The following is a 14,616-nucleotide window of genomic DNA, read 5'->3' on the forward strand; positions in this document are numbered from 1 at the left end:
CTGGTTTATACAGTGTTTATGTTAGCTAACTGTATATGGATGTGTTGCTATCAGAGCAAGACGTTAGAGATGGCGCATGACATGCAGTGATGCCTCGTATAAAAAAATACAAAAAAAAACGCTATTTAAGCACCGAAATGAGGCACCGAAATCCACGTTGTTATTCGATGCCATTACTACCGTTTGCGTCGGCACCGGTGCCATATTAGAACCGTGTTTCGGTGCCCAACCCTACTCTTCTCTTATCTTAGGAGTTGTCATTTTTCCTTATATTTAGAGTAAGTCTGAGCGGCTTTGTGAATAGGTTTTAAGAGAAAACTCCTAGCTAAAAACTTTTAGGGCCATATTTTCACGACTCGAAACCTGATGAAAAAGCGGATTATTATCCCAGCGCAAAGTTTATTCTTATCTTGCACGTCTCTTTTATTGAACAACGTGCCAAGGGGTGTGGCAATTAACAAACTAAGGAGGGGTCTATTGAACAACAAGGGGTGTGGCAATTAACAACCTGAGGAGGGGTCTGGCGCATTATCTAAAAATCGCTATTTTGAACACTACCTAAAAACACATTACGTCACTGACCAAGAGAAACCTGGTCAGAAATCCATAGCGAGTTGTTCATGTTATTATCAGAGCGCATTATCAACAGTGATGTGGGCGGTGCACAATGCACCCTGCTTCTCTCATCCACAAACGTGCACCAGCACACATCCATGCAAAACATTACAATTACACAATTATTATGGGAAACATAATTAGAATAAAAATATTACGAAATACATCTCACAATGAGTAGTTATTCACCGTCATTTGCAAATTGGTAATGTGGATAAAAGTGATTAACAATTAAAATTAAATTAAAAGTGAAGCACAGCTAAAGACGCACTGTCAGATCTAAACAGCAACTCCTCTGCAGGATAAATGTTTTTTATTCACAATATTCAGTCATTTGAACATTATTGGGGTAAGTGTTGCTTTTTCCAGGCTTTGTTTTAGATGGTAACCCATTGTCAGTCAATAGTGAAAGTAATTAACTGTGTATAACTGTTTTGTCGTTGACTGACAGGTAGAATATGTTGCATGATGAAGTATGATGCATTGCAACATTAGATGCAAGTCAAATTTGCAGTTTCTTATGTCTCATTCCATCGAACTACAGGTCCGCTACCCGATCTGGCAAACTTACATAGTGCGGTTATAGCCGATAGAGGGCCGCGAAGTAGGGATGTCCGATATTGGCTTTTTTGCCGATATCCGATATGCCGATATTGTCCAACTCTCAATTTTCGATTCCGATATCAGCCGATACCGATGTCGATATGTGGGTTATTTTTCCTCAAAACTAATTTAGGTAACATCACATATCTCCTGTTGTGGAATTAACACAACATGCTTAATGTTATTGTGATGCCCCACTGGATGCATTCTTGAATGCAACAAGGGATACCTTCTTATACGTAATTTCTGCAACAATGGTAGGCTAGCCTACTGAAAACGTTTGGATATTCTGTTGTTTTCTGCTGTTGGTTAAATAGATAGACACACATATAGGGAAAACACTTGATATTGAATTTATGTGCTACAATGCAGGCCTATTAACTGTATGACAACAGTGGTTTATTTAAACTACATCATAAGGATTTATTTCGTCAGTCATCATGCTCATTTTAATGAGTAAGAATGAAAGTTCTGCTGTATTTATTGGCAACAAAATTCCGCGATATCTCCCGCGAGTCACGTCAGGCAAACTGTAGCCTGTCTGTCCGGGATGAGCTGCCCTCTGTTTTAGCTCCTCCCGGCTAGCCTCTGAAGATCGATCACGTTTATGTAGTAAGCCAGACCAAGTCAGACTCAGTCCATTTCAAACAAGCCTATTGCAAATCGCAAGTTTAACGTCCGAAGGAGACACTTGAAAATAATTCCAAACCACAGACATAATGTTGAAACAGAGCGAGCAAGTTTGTTACTGCAGCCATCCATGCTTGTTTGTATGCTTCAAGGCGCAGCTTGATGAGGTCATCATCTGTGCGCCGGTAAACGCTTCAGGAGCGCATAGGCACTATTTGGGTGTAACGCAAGCATTATTTTATCGGTTTTAAGGCAAAAAAAATCCATTAACGATATTAACAGATATTACATTTTTATGCTAATATCGGGCCGATAATATCGGTGGGCCGATATTATCGGACATCTCTACCGCGAAGCGAATGCAGAAGTGCCGTTTACCCTGTTAGGAGTTAATGAACCACTGAAACGATTTCGGAAACATTATTTTAAGGCACAAAAAACTCTTTGGTGTTGCTTTAAAGTAGCGTTTCTCAACGGGGGCGGTACCGCCCCCCCGGGGGCGTTTGAACACCGTCGGGGGGCGTTGTGAATGAGATAGCTGAGAGGGGGGCGATCAGACACAAATGGGGGGCGTTGATCACTGATATTTATTATAATGTTTAAGCATTACATTTGTTTCTGTTTGACACGAAATGGAATGATTTGTGCCTGGTGGCTCCGTCTAGTTTCCTCCTTAGAGCGCTCCGCTCTAGAATCTTTGTTAGAATCGGCCGAAGATTCTACAGCGGAGCGCTCTAGGCTACTGGCATGTCATTTCCATGGCAACATCTATAAACAAATTCAGCAGACTGACCGCCGCAGAGCGGGTTGACGGCTCCTGACGGCTGCAACAGTCGAACCCTGCTTCGCGGGTTAAAATTACATATCCAATCAATATGTACACAAGCACAATTACGTATACATATTTTTTTAATATCAAAACTTAAAAAACATGGCGGCAAACAAGAAGAAATGCAGACAGTACAGTGTCGATTACATAAACTTTGGCTTTATTCCCTCACCTACAAATGTTCAGCTCCCGATGTGCCTGCTTTGCAAGCAGGTTTTCTCTAATGAGGCGATGAAACCCTCACGTTTAAAGGATCACCTGAACAAAATGCATCCTGACAAGGCATCTCATGATGCGGCTTATTTCAATGCCCTCAAAGAGAAACATTCAAGACGGACCATTTCGAATCTGTTCGCTCGGAAGACAAACCAGACAGAGAACGGGTTAGTGGCGTCCTACAATATTTCTTTACTGATAGCTAAGTCTGGCACACCATTTACTGTAGGAGAAAAGCTGGTTCTCCCAGCGATTAAAGAGGTCATCTCCACTGTGATGTTGCGAGACCCAGCGCCAGTGTTAAGGGCCATCCCGCTCAGCAATGACAGTGTGGCACAGAGGGTTAGAGAGATGGCGCTGGACACTGAGGAGCAGCTGTGTGCCACACTGCGAGAAAATCGTTTCAGTATCCAGCTGGACGAGACAACAACAGCAGACAACAATGTTCTCCTAATGGCCTATGCGCGTTTTGTGTCTGGGAGGGATGTGGCCGAGGACATGCTGTTTATTAAATATCTCTCTGCGGACACAAGTGGAGAAACGATATTCAACGCGCTAAAGGAGTACCTCCAGGAGAAGTCCATTCCACTGGGGAACATCCTCGCCTGTGCCACAGATGGAGCTCCCGCTATGGTTGGGAGGTACCGCGGATTCGCCACTTTCCTTAAGGAGCGTGTGCCGCAGGTGTTGACAGTGCACTGTGTCCTCCACCGTCACAACCTCGCGTCCAAAGCCATCAGCCCATCTCTCCACCAGTCACTCAACACAGCAGTAAAAGCAATAAATAAAATCAAAGCCCATGCTCTTAATGATAGGCTCTTCAGGCAGCTGTGTGGTGAGAATGATGAGGCCTTCGAGCGTCTGTTGCTCCACACCGAGGTGCGCTGGCTCTCCAAAGGCAACTGCCTGGCGAGGCTGTGCGAGCTGTTTCAGACAGTCCTGGAGTTCCTACAAGGTGTCGATGCCGATCTAACGGAGAAGCTGCTGTCTTGTCGCGCCGACATCCATTACCTCGCGGACTTCTTTGGGAAAATGAATGAGGTCTCCCTGAAGCTCCAAGGAGAAGCCGTGACGCTTGTCCATTCAAAGGCCACAGTGCGCAGTCTTCTTGCCAAGCTGGACCTGTACCGAAATAATTTGGGCAGGCGTCAGCTAAATAATTTTAATCAACTGACCAAGGTAGGCTACGTTATTAGGCTGATAATAATAGCGTATTATTATTATTATTATTATTATTATTATTATTAATATAATAATAATAATTATAGTAATAATGATAATAATAATAATAATAATAATAATAATAATAGACAAGCAATGAAGGCTGAACTTTCTTTGGGAATAAGATAACTTTTATACTTACATTCAGGTGCTGGATGATCTCACAGACAACCATCTGCTCCGTTACACCGACCACTTGAAAACGGTGAAAGCGGACCTGGAGGTCCATTTCAGGGATCTCAATGAATTAGACGTCCCTGAATGGGTGACGGAGCCATTCCAAGTGGATGCGTCCAGCATTGATGGCGCATTTCAGGAAAGCCTCATTGACCTACAGAATGATGAAGAGGCCAAGGCCACGTTCCGCACCTCTGGCTGGCGTGCCATGTGGGCCACACATGGTCTGCGTTTTCCGCTGCTGTGGGAGAAGACTTGTGTTCTTCTTCTTGCTTTCCCCACCTCCTACCTCGTAGAGCAGGGATTCAGCCAAGCTCTCCACTTGCAGACCAAGTACCGCAACCGTCTGAATTTGGTAGACTCCGGTGCGCTCAGGCTGAAGCTGACGTCTGTGTGTCCTGACGTTAAAAAGCTGGCAGCTAGCCACCAAGCACAGGGCTCACACTAAATTAAATACATTTTTACTAGTTTGTTAATTTCTGTGGCTGAATGTCCATTTCATCGAAGTTCTTTGCCTCAAATTACTATTTTTCTTGTTTAAAATTGGCGACAGGCTGTTGCCGTCGTCTTCTCCCGCCTTCAGTTAAATAACGGCGATTTCAAATTTTATTTTATAGGGCTGCTAATCAGCTTAATTGAGTGTGTGACCGAACGCTATTGTCATTGGTCAAAGAGGCATGCTGTTCACGTGATTGATTGATGTTAAAATGTTTGTTGCCAGAGACCTGGTGTTGCGTTTTGAATGTGCAAATACATACTTTCAAACTTCCCCAATTCTTGTGCAATGTTTTTACCTTATTACTAATGAACTGAAACAAGTAGACCACACACAAAACATAAATGAAGTATTATCAAGAATATTATTATTATTATTAGTAGTAGTAGTAGTATAGTAGTAGTAGTAGGCTAATAATAATAATAATAATAATAATAATTATCACCATCATTAGGCAATTATGAGCATATCAGTGGTCTATATCTTTGTGTGTGTTTGTGTTTGTGTGTGTGTGAGTGCAAGTGCGTGTGTTGGGTGGGGGGCATCAGGAGATTCATGATGACGTCAGGGGGCGTTTGTTCAAAAAAGGTTGAGAACCACTGCTTTAAAGGGAATGACCAATGTCAATCTTATTGGTTAAAAGGATGTTACACCTAAAACACACCCATGACTGATAAAGAAACATAAGAACAACACTTTTGAACAATTGACCCCTTCACGGTCCACGTCACAGAAAAGGTGTGTGCATGACGGGGTCAGAAAGCTTTCCATCCCATTGAATTGTGTCTGTGAATTGACTGAAACATCAAGGAGACGTTACTTGTACTACTTTTTTGCCTGTAGCCTATACACACTGGGCTTGTCAACCAGAAGCCTTATTTGTCGGGCTAATGGTGGTTACTGCGATGGTGGTCACTGACCATACCTGCGCTGGTGTCGACTACCCCTCACCATGCCTTAGTTATGCTGCTATAGCATAGTGCTGTCATGGACTTTTCATGTGTCACGCCGTACAACCCCCCCCTTCTCTCTCTCTCTCAACTCTCCCTCTCTTGCCTATTCTCACTATGATTTACTGTAACAATATATAGTACCACTGATTACTTATTCACATTAACCATTTTGATTTTCAGTAATACTAACCCATTCAACATTTCTCTTTCTTACCCCTTACTGTACCTCACTTGTGAGGTATATCATCTCTAGTCATCAACCATCCATGTGCCTGGCCCTCCTCACCCATCCCACCTGAAGTACCATCCTTGACTACCCTATTACTGTCCCCATATCTGGATTCCTGGCCCGTATAGCCCCATCATCTACCTATGAAAACTCTGCCCAGATTCCTGGCCCGTCTGCCGACCCACCGCTTGCCCCCTGACAACTCCCTCTCCATGGACAATTCCAATGCCGGACTATTTGCACTTTCTCTCACTAAATCATGATTAATGCATTATCATACCGGATACGTAATCATCCCACCTCTTGTAACTTTAAGCTCAGGTGCTTTAATCACCATGTCCTATTCTCCACACCTGACTATCATATGCATTTGCCATACAGACCTTACTGCCCGTATTGACCCTAGGCAAATGGGTCAGGCCCTTGAGTCGTGGATCTGCTCAAGGTTTCTTCCTATATGTATCTCCAATTCTAGGGAGTTTTTCCCTGTTACCCCTGTTACCCATGGGCCTTCTTTCTTTCTTTTCTTTTCTTCCTCTTTTCTTTTTTCTCTGATTGCCTACATTCTGTAAAGCGCCATGATACATGTGTAATGTTTTGGTGCTCTATAAGCACAATAAATTGAATTGAAATTGAAATGAATGAATCTCTGGCCTCTTGCTAACGTCGTCTACCCATTCTGTTATCAGCTCAGGATCACGAAGACAACCGCTATTAGCTAAGACTAATTTATCAAGGTGCGGATCACAAGGTGCGGATCACAGTGCTTGAGTAACAATGACGGTGCATTCCTTGACAGGTCAACATGCCGGTCTATTAGCTGTTTTAGCTATTAGCGCCATTTTGCCGGTCTATTAGCTGTTTTAGCTATTAGCGCCATTTTGCCGGTCTATTAGCTGTTTTAGCTATTAGCGCCATTTTTCTGACCCTGTGCTGCAGCCAACCTTAACCTGACCCTCGCCAGATGAATTTCGTTCCGCTTAGCTCCGCCTAGCTTCACTCACATCCATCTGGGACCTCTTCCATTGAGAGTGATTTCTGCAACCGACTTTATGGTTCAGCCAATCAGGACGCAGGGAGGGAGTTTCATAGATGTGACATAGCGTAGAAGCGACTGTGAAACTGTTATTAGCGTCACGGGTTGGCTTCGATGTGAGTGGTTGAAGTAGCACGTCAATAGATGATGGACAAGTGGCTTATTCAATCATATGCAAGCATTTTTTGATTAGGCCCAGCCTTCTGAAGCAACACTTCAATGGATCGGTTCCAGATGGATGAGTGGAGCTAGGCGGAGCGAAATTCATCTGGCTAGGGTCAGGTTAACCCAACCTCGGCTCTGGATGATTACCAACATTGAAGGGGTTAGTTAGTAGTTACAATTGTTACAATGCACAATTATTCCCTCGGGATTGAGAGCTCCTGTAGTCGCAAAACATTGCAACGTGAAATGCTACAAACTGCAGCTTAGGATTGTTTGTGAAAAGGACTTTGTGAGTTAGGTCTTAGTGAGTCCTCTCGACTTCTTCTAAGCTGTCCCAGACTTAGGTGCTACGTTTAGGGCTAAAATGCTTCGTGAATTACTCCTAGTACTCTTAAGCCCTCCTTACACTGACAGACTTTGGAAAGATTTGCAAAGAATTGGAAAAGATTTTTGAAAGACTACAGTCTCAGACCCTCTCACATCTAAAGACATGTGATAGAGTTTTAAGTCACAGACTATGATTTTGCAATGACTAGGGATCTTGCAGGGTCACTATTTACAAGACTGCAACTAGATTCCTTTAAATTATTTCTCATCATGCAATAGATATCAACAGGAACTAAAATGATAGCCTACTAAACTCAAAGTCATATTTTCGTGTTTCTGCAGCATTGTTTCATGCGTGACATCTCTAACCGATATGGAGTTGTTCTGTCGCATGGAAGAGCCGACTAAAGATGTATAAGAAACAAAATAACAAATGATCATATTCATGGGTTTCATCAGGTCCCTTGCTACAGCAGTCACTATTGGTTTTTATTGTTCACGTCACTATTTGCATGAGCCACGACTAGAAAGACTTGCGATAATATCAAACATGTTTGATATTGTTGTAACAGCAAAACTAGAAAAAGACTGACTCCGACTGACTTTAAACCGATAAGATTGGCACCTTACACTTAACGATCTAGTTGACGGGAGCGCGCCGCGATTCCAGTACAACTCCCATGATTTCCGTCCGACTTTGGAAATTTAGTCACCGACTGTGAAAATAGACCAAAAATCGTACAATGTAAGGCCGCCATTAGTTATTCTGAGTCCTAAAGTTACGAGTGACACACCCATTATTTTTAGTTTATTATGTTTGTCCTGAATTCGCCAGTTAGTAGCTACTTATACAGTAGCCTTAAAGGTCCCATGTTATACTTTTTTTTTAGCAAGTCAAAATAGGCATATGGGTTGCACAAAACATGTCCCTATAGCTGTGCAAAATTCCTCTCAGATTACACATTATCACTATCTCCATTCACGCCAGTTTCAGTCCCTTTCAGAATAGGCTGTTTCTGGGGCCTGTTGTCTTAAATGCAAATGAGCTGTTGCAGGTGTTTTTCCACCGACAGCGAACCCCTTCTTGAATCGGTTCCGTGCAGATTTATTGGAACCGTGGTACTATCTAGTGAACCAGCCCACGTCTCCACCAGTTTTGAACTAAACTAAGGTTGCGTCATCAACAATGGGTGTTGTATTCAAAACAAAAGTTAATGAGATGCATGGACCAAAGAATGATATGACAGACAAAAAAAAAAAAAAAAAAAAGGAATTTAGGTTTTCTTGTGATATACAGTGTGCCAATACCTGGCTTACTAACAGTCTTTACTAGCATTGCTTACTTTGTGATGTGATGTGTGGTGAAAACACTAATCAGCCATTCCAAGTCTAGGGTCTTGAAGGGAAACAGTACCAGATGAGTGGAGTTGTCGACATCAACAGCACTTTCAGGGTATATAATGCGATGAGTAGTTTTTGATCCTACATTCTTTTCGAAACCTTTGGTAGGCCCTTTGTTTATCCTGCATGTATAATGGGTCATAAATAAAGAGTTCAAGAGAGAAAGAGATTTACTCACTAACATTGTTGTGGAAACACAATACGCATGGAAACTAATGCACACTTCCTGCATTAGTTTCAATACTAAGTTACTCCTCTAGTAAACTAGTTTTCACATGAAATAAAACATTGAGACTGGTTGCTATGTCACTAGGCTATGTCATTGCATATTTTAGCATATAGTAAAGCTGCCAAAGCTGAACATTTTCCAAAACTCCATTTCTCAGATGAGCGTCAATTTGGGGATCTTGCATGCTACCACTCCTTCCTTCTCAAAAGCCTTGAAAAGACTTTGTGGAACCGGCAGAGTGGTCCCGGTCTGGGGGAAGTTTGTCCATGGGCGTAGATTTAGGATGGGACTAGTCCTAATCAAAATTTTAAGATGACAAAATTGTCCCCACCAATGTTTTAGGAAACTTATTTGTGCTGCTGATCATTCCGACAGCCAGCAAGACAGTACAAGAAACGTCATTTGATTGGCTGAAAAACCGAGGGGGAGGGAGAAGGGTTATCTGACACGCACGCTACACGCATGGAGAGTGCCATGCACACCAGTGTTGCGCAGTCTGCCCGAAATTAAGCGGTCGCCCGCGGATGACATCTCACAATGAGTAGTTATTCACCGTCATTTGCAAATTGGTAATGACGGATAAAAGTGATTAACAATTAAAATTAAATTAAAAGTGAAGCACAGCTAAAGACACACTGTCAGAAGATCTAAATAGTACTACTAGTAGTATAAGGGACACACATGAAGAAAACAAATATTTTTGCCCTGGCGAGATTAAACTCGACATGTTGACTTTAAACTCGACATGTTGACATTAAACTCGACATTTCGAGAATAAAGTTGAAATGTCATGTCGACTTTAATCTCGACGTGTCGACTTTAAAGTCGCCATGTCGACATTAAACTCGACATTTCGAGAATAAAGTTGAAATATCATATCTACTTTAATCTTGACGTGTCGACTTTAAAGTCGACATGCCGCTTTTCAGATAGATTGCGTCTTCTAACTCATTGCCGTCATCGTGAAGCACTGTATCGTGCGGTTATACCATGCACTATTGTATAGCTAGAATAATACATGTTTCCAATGATATAATGTTTCTATAGTAGGCTACAAAATGTTATTTCACTCTGTTTTTCGTGGGTAAGGCCACCGCACATCCAAATAACTGCCCTTCATGACCCACAGGCCGTCATTCTCCATAGGTTAACAACTCATTTTTTCTAAAACTGCTTTTCCATGTCTCACCTGCATAGGAGGCTATAACACAGATTATAAGTATATAGGCCTATACTCTTTTGATCCCGTGAGGGAAGATGTGTGCATTTACTTAAAATGGGGTTGCCTGGTTGGGAGGACAGCTTCATTCGTCCCTCCAGCAATAGGCTGTTTTGCATCCATTACAAACAAACATGCAATGTGAAAGTCTGGGATTGGGGAGAGCACTTAGTATGTCTAGTCTAGTGCATAAGCATGAAGTTGAACCTTTAGATGAAAAACACTCTGTAATAATAGGCCTACAATAAATAAATAAACCGCTAATAACGTTTACTTTTGACCATCGCATTTATCGCCTGTAACTCCGTGATAGCCTAACAGTAAAGTATTTGGCTGAGCAACGAGGTTAATATGTTCTATGTTTTGTCCACATGATGTAGGCCTATGGCTATGCCTAATCATTGTTGCACTCGAAGAAAACTGCAATGTTTCATTCGTCCTCCCTTTCAATCGTCCCGAGCGGTCGTTCTCTCTCCAAACTAACTTTATTCTCAAAATGTTGAGTTTAATGTCGACACGTCGAGATTAAAGTCGACAGGATATTTCAACTTTATTCTCGAAATGTCGAGTTTAATGTCGACATGGCGACTTTAATCTCGTCAAGGCAAAAAATATTTTTTTCTTCATGTGTGGCCCTAATACTCCGTTGTAAAATAGCAACTCCTCTGCAGGATAAATGTTTTTTATTCACAATATTCAGTCATTTGAACATTATTGGGGTAAGTGTTGCTTTTTCCAGGTTTTGTTTTAGATGTATGTTGTTGCCTCTATTGTACAGTATGTCTGTCTATTTGTTGAATGTATAGAGCACCTATCAAAGTCAAATTCCTTGTGTTAGTATACTTGGCTAACATGGAGTCTGATGTTTATATATATTATTAGACCTTTTATATTTTTTTCTATTTTGATTATTTTATATTAAAGTTATAAATCCCATGAATTTTGCCTGTTCATTAATTCCCTAATATATAATAATGCATTCCTGCTCATGCAGTTTAAAGTAGTTTAAAGCAGGGCTTTGAACCGGTTCAAGGAACGAAAACGAAAACCGGGAACTTTTTGTATTTTACAGGCAACAGAAACGAAACCGGAAACGTTATTATTTTTTATGTTCTGGAACAGGAACACTTATTTAAAAATAATGGTAACCGGTTAATACCGGTTTTATTTCGTTCCTCAAAGTTTTCGTTGCCTAATTAACAAAAAAAAAAAAAGTCATTATTTTCCTGCGCACGTTACCATGACGGCTGAGGTTCACTTCCTGTGTGACATCACATCAGACATTCGCTGACTGAATGGAGAGAGAGCGGTGGATTACAAAGTCTCCACTCCACATCTTAAATAAGAGGTAAATTACGATCCATCGTTAATTAAAATGCTCATTCCAAACACAATATCAATAGCTATATTTGTCGACTCCACGTTAATGATGGACTAGCGAACATTAGGCCTACTGGATGGCCTTTCCCCCGACAGTTGGAATTTGTTGTTGCCCGAGTGGCATAACCACGTGTCTTAATAATGTCGTTACGTTTGTGTGGAAATTTTCTCTTTTAACAATAAACTACACATTTGAAATAAGTGTAGGCCTATTTAATTATTATTATTAATAATAATATAATTATTATTATGTAATAATGGTTGTAATATTATTACATTTGGTTTAAGCTGGATGAGAAAGATGTGACATAATTCTATAGCATTAAACAGGTGACAGGAACGAAATTAACCGTTCCGGGAACAGTATTTTTTTGTTCTAACCGGTTCGGGAACGTCAATTTATTGGTGGAACTCATAACCGGAAACGTTATAATTCCGTTTCTGTTCGGAACGAACCGATTGGAAAAAAAAATCGGTTCAAAGCCCTGGTTTAAAGTAATAATAAAATTGGTATGCAAAGGTTGCAATGTTAGGGGAAGGTTCCCTAAATGTTGCAACGTTTAGGGAACGTTATGGGAAGGTTCTCTAAAGGTTGCAGCGTTTAGATAACATTAGGGGAATGTTCCGGGAACGTTTTATATAACCAAGAACTAACTAACATTCAGGGAACGTTCGGGAACCAAAAACTAACATTCTCGTAACCAAAAACGAAGGTTCCCAGAACGTTCTGGGTAGGGATGTAACGGTATGAAAATTTTACCTCACGCTCATAGTGACCAAAATTATCACGGTTTTCGGTATTATCACGGTATAAAAAGACGCAGTGTGGCTACATGATACAGTTGTGGGCAGCCGAGGCCTTTGGTGGCAACCGTGGCCTACTGGTTAGCACTTCGGACTTGTAACTGGAGGGTTGCCGGTTCGAACCCCAACCAGTAGGCACGGCTGAAGTGCCCTTGAGCAAGGAACCTAACCCCTCACTGCTCCCCGAGCGCCGCTGTTGTTGCAGGCAGCTCACTGCGGCAGAATTAATAATAAAAGTGGCTCTCCAGCCAAAAAAAGTTGCCGACCCCTGACCTAGGCCTAGCACTGACTGCACTAGACCCATAGGGGTCATGGTTTTCACCCAGGTGGGAGTCACAATTCACACAGCTCATCTCCACCCAAAACAGCTGAATATGTTTTTTTTATGCGTTTTAATGCTCCTTTCAAGACATTCTGTCTTTGTATATTGTGAATTTGATTTGATAGAAAATTGATCAGGTTTACCAAGTGACTTTGTTTAAATTTAGTAAACTTTGTAAAAATGAAGCTACTCGGAAACAGGCGAGTAGCTACTGGTAGCTCTGATCTAGATTATCAAATGCCCCGATTCCTGGCCCTTGCAGCCTAGCGACCCACTACTTGCCCTATGACAACTCCTTATCCCCCTGGACAATTCCATTTTCTACACTGGACTATTTGAACTTTGGCTTTAAACACCATGTTCTATTCTCTACATCTAACTAACCTATGTATTTATTATGTACAGACCTTACTATTCTGTAACTGACTCTAGGCAGATGGGTCAGGCCCTTGAGAGTTTCCTTCCTATATGTATCCCCAATTCTAGGGAGTTTTTCCTCACCCCTGTTACCCATGGGCTCTTATTTTCTTTTTCTCTGATACCTACAAATTGTTTTGAATAAAACAAATTCTGTAAAGCGCCATGAGACAAGTGAAATTGCATTGAAATTGAAATAACATTCTCGTCTATGTCTGAATTGATTGTTATAGTGGAGCAATTAAGCTAAAATTTTCCTAACAATTGATCATTTTATAATAAAAGCATCACATTTCAGATCTGATCACACCCATTTTGCAAGTTTTTATACTACATTTGACAAAGTAAATGTTTGTACTTAACTGCTCCACTATCACTACAATCCTATAAACATTTTTTTAATCAATTACTCAAAATGTTTTAAATGTATTGCCAAACACACACACACACCCCTCCCTCTTTACCTGAGGACCAAATCACTGGCATCAATCAGAAGTCCATAGTGAGAGTTCTTCAGGTTCCCAGAGTTGCCCACCACAGAACACACCCTGCAGCGGTGTGGACTTCTATCCCGGTAGTACTCCTGGTCAGGAATGAGTTGGAACAACTTTTCCACAACCTCGCTATAGTTGCCTTCTGTCCTGGAGCGCTGCACATTCTGTCAATAAAACATACACATACAGAATCCTTGTATTAGGCAGCAAAATGTATTCATTTAAGTCCTACAAAATTGTCTTCATTCATCATCAAAATCCTATTCATAGTGATGTCCCTATAACCATCAAATACCAACAAATGAAACACATTTAACACATCTCATTGTGTTTAAAAAAAATGTGAATAGTTGTTGACTCAGGTGCTCACCTTCCACCATTTCTCTGTATTTTTGCTTAACACACTACTATTGGTTGACATTATCGGATGATACGAGGAGTTGAAGCGATCAGAAAACCAGGAATCGTTCCTCTCCTGAATGCAATGTCCGCAGCCACAAGGTGAAGGTGTTTCGAAGTGCAGATAGTTGCTTTTCAAGTAGAGAAGTGCAAGTGTGCAATAAATGACGCTTAACAGAGCAAATTCTCCTTTTCTTTGCATAATCTTGCATATTTTCCTCAGGTAATTTAAGATGAACCGCATCTGTAAATGAAGTATGGTAAGTGTTTAAAATAAACTTCTTAATTATTAAATCTGTGCCCAACATAAAAAACATAGAACAATTACATTTCCCGTGTGTGAGTAAAAGTAATGGGCATTCAGTCGCTCAGCTTTAATCTATTCCTTCATCAGTAGGCCTACACTGACTGTGGACAGTGTTTGACAGCAACAGACAGTAGACAGGCCCAACAA

At 41.2% G+C, this 14,616-nt stretch overlaps 1 protein-coding gene across 1 annotated transcript in view; it reads right to left on the bottom strand.

Moving 5' to 3' along the window:
• LOC143110263 (CMP-N-acetylneuraminate-beta-galactosamide-alpha-2,3-sialyltransferase 1-like) overlaps window positions 1–14,364 on the bottom strand; it is a 34,099-nt gene extending 19,735 nt beyond the window's left edge. The window contains exons 1-3 of the mRNA XM_076273150.1: window positions 14,134–14,364; window positions 13,734–13,927; window positions 8,841–9,020 (exon numbers count right to left, since the gene is read on the bottom strand). Of these exons, the coding sequence (XP_076129265.1) occupies window positions 8,841–9,020; window positions 13,734–13,927; window positions 14,134–14,364 (605 nt within the window). The remainder of the gene's footprint in view (window positions 1–8,840; window positions 9,021–13,733; window positions 13,928–14,133) is intronic.
• Window positions 14,365–14,616: the final 252 nt, after the last annotated feature.

This window comes from Alosa pseudoharengus, unplaced genomic scaffold (assembly GCF_046254945.1).
Source record: "Alosa pseudoharengus isolate Yale_2024_CS ecotype anadromous, Long Island Sound unplaced genomic scaffold, YU_APseudo_1.1 YU_APseudo_1.1_scf_7, whole genome shotgun sequence".
In the NCBI taxonomy this organism is placed as follows: domain Eukaryota; kingdom Metazoa; phylum Chordata; class Actinopteri; order Clupeiformes; family Clupeidae; genus Alosa; species Alosa pseudoharengus.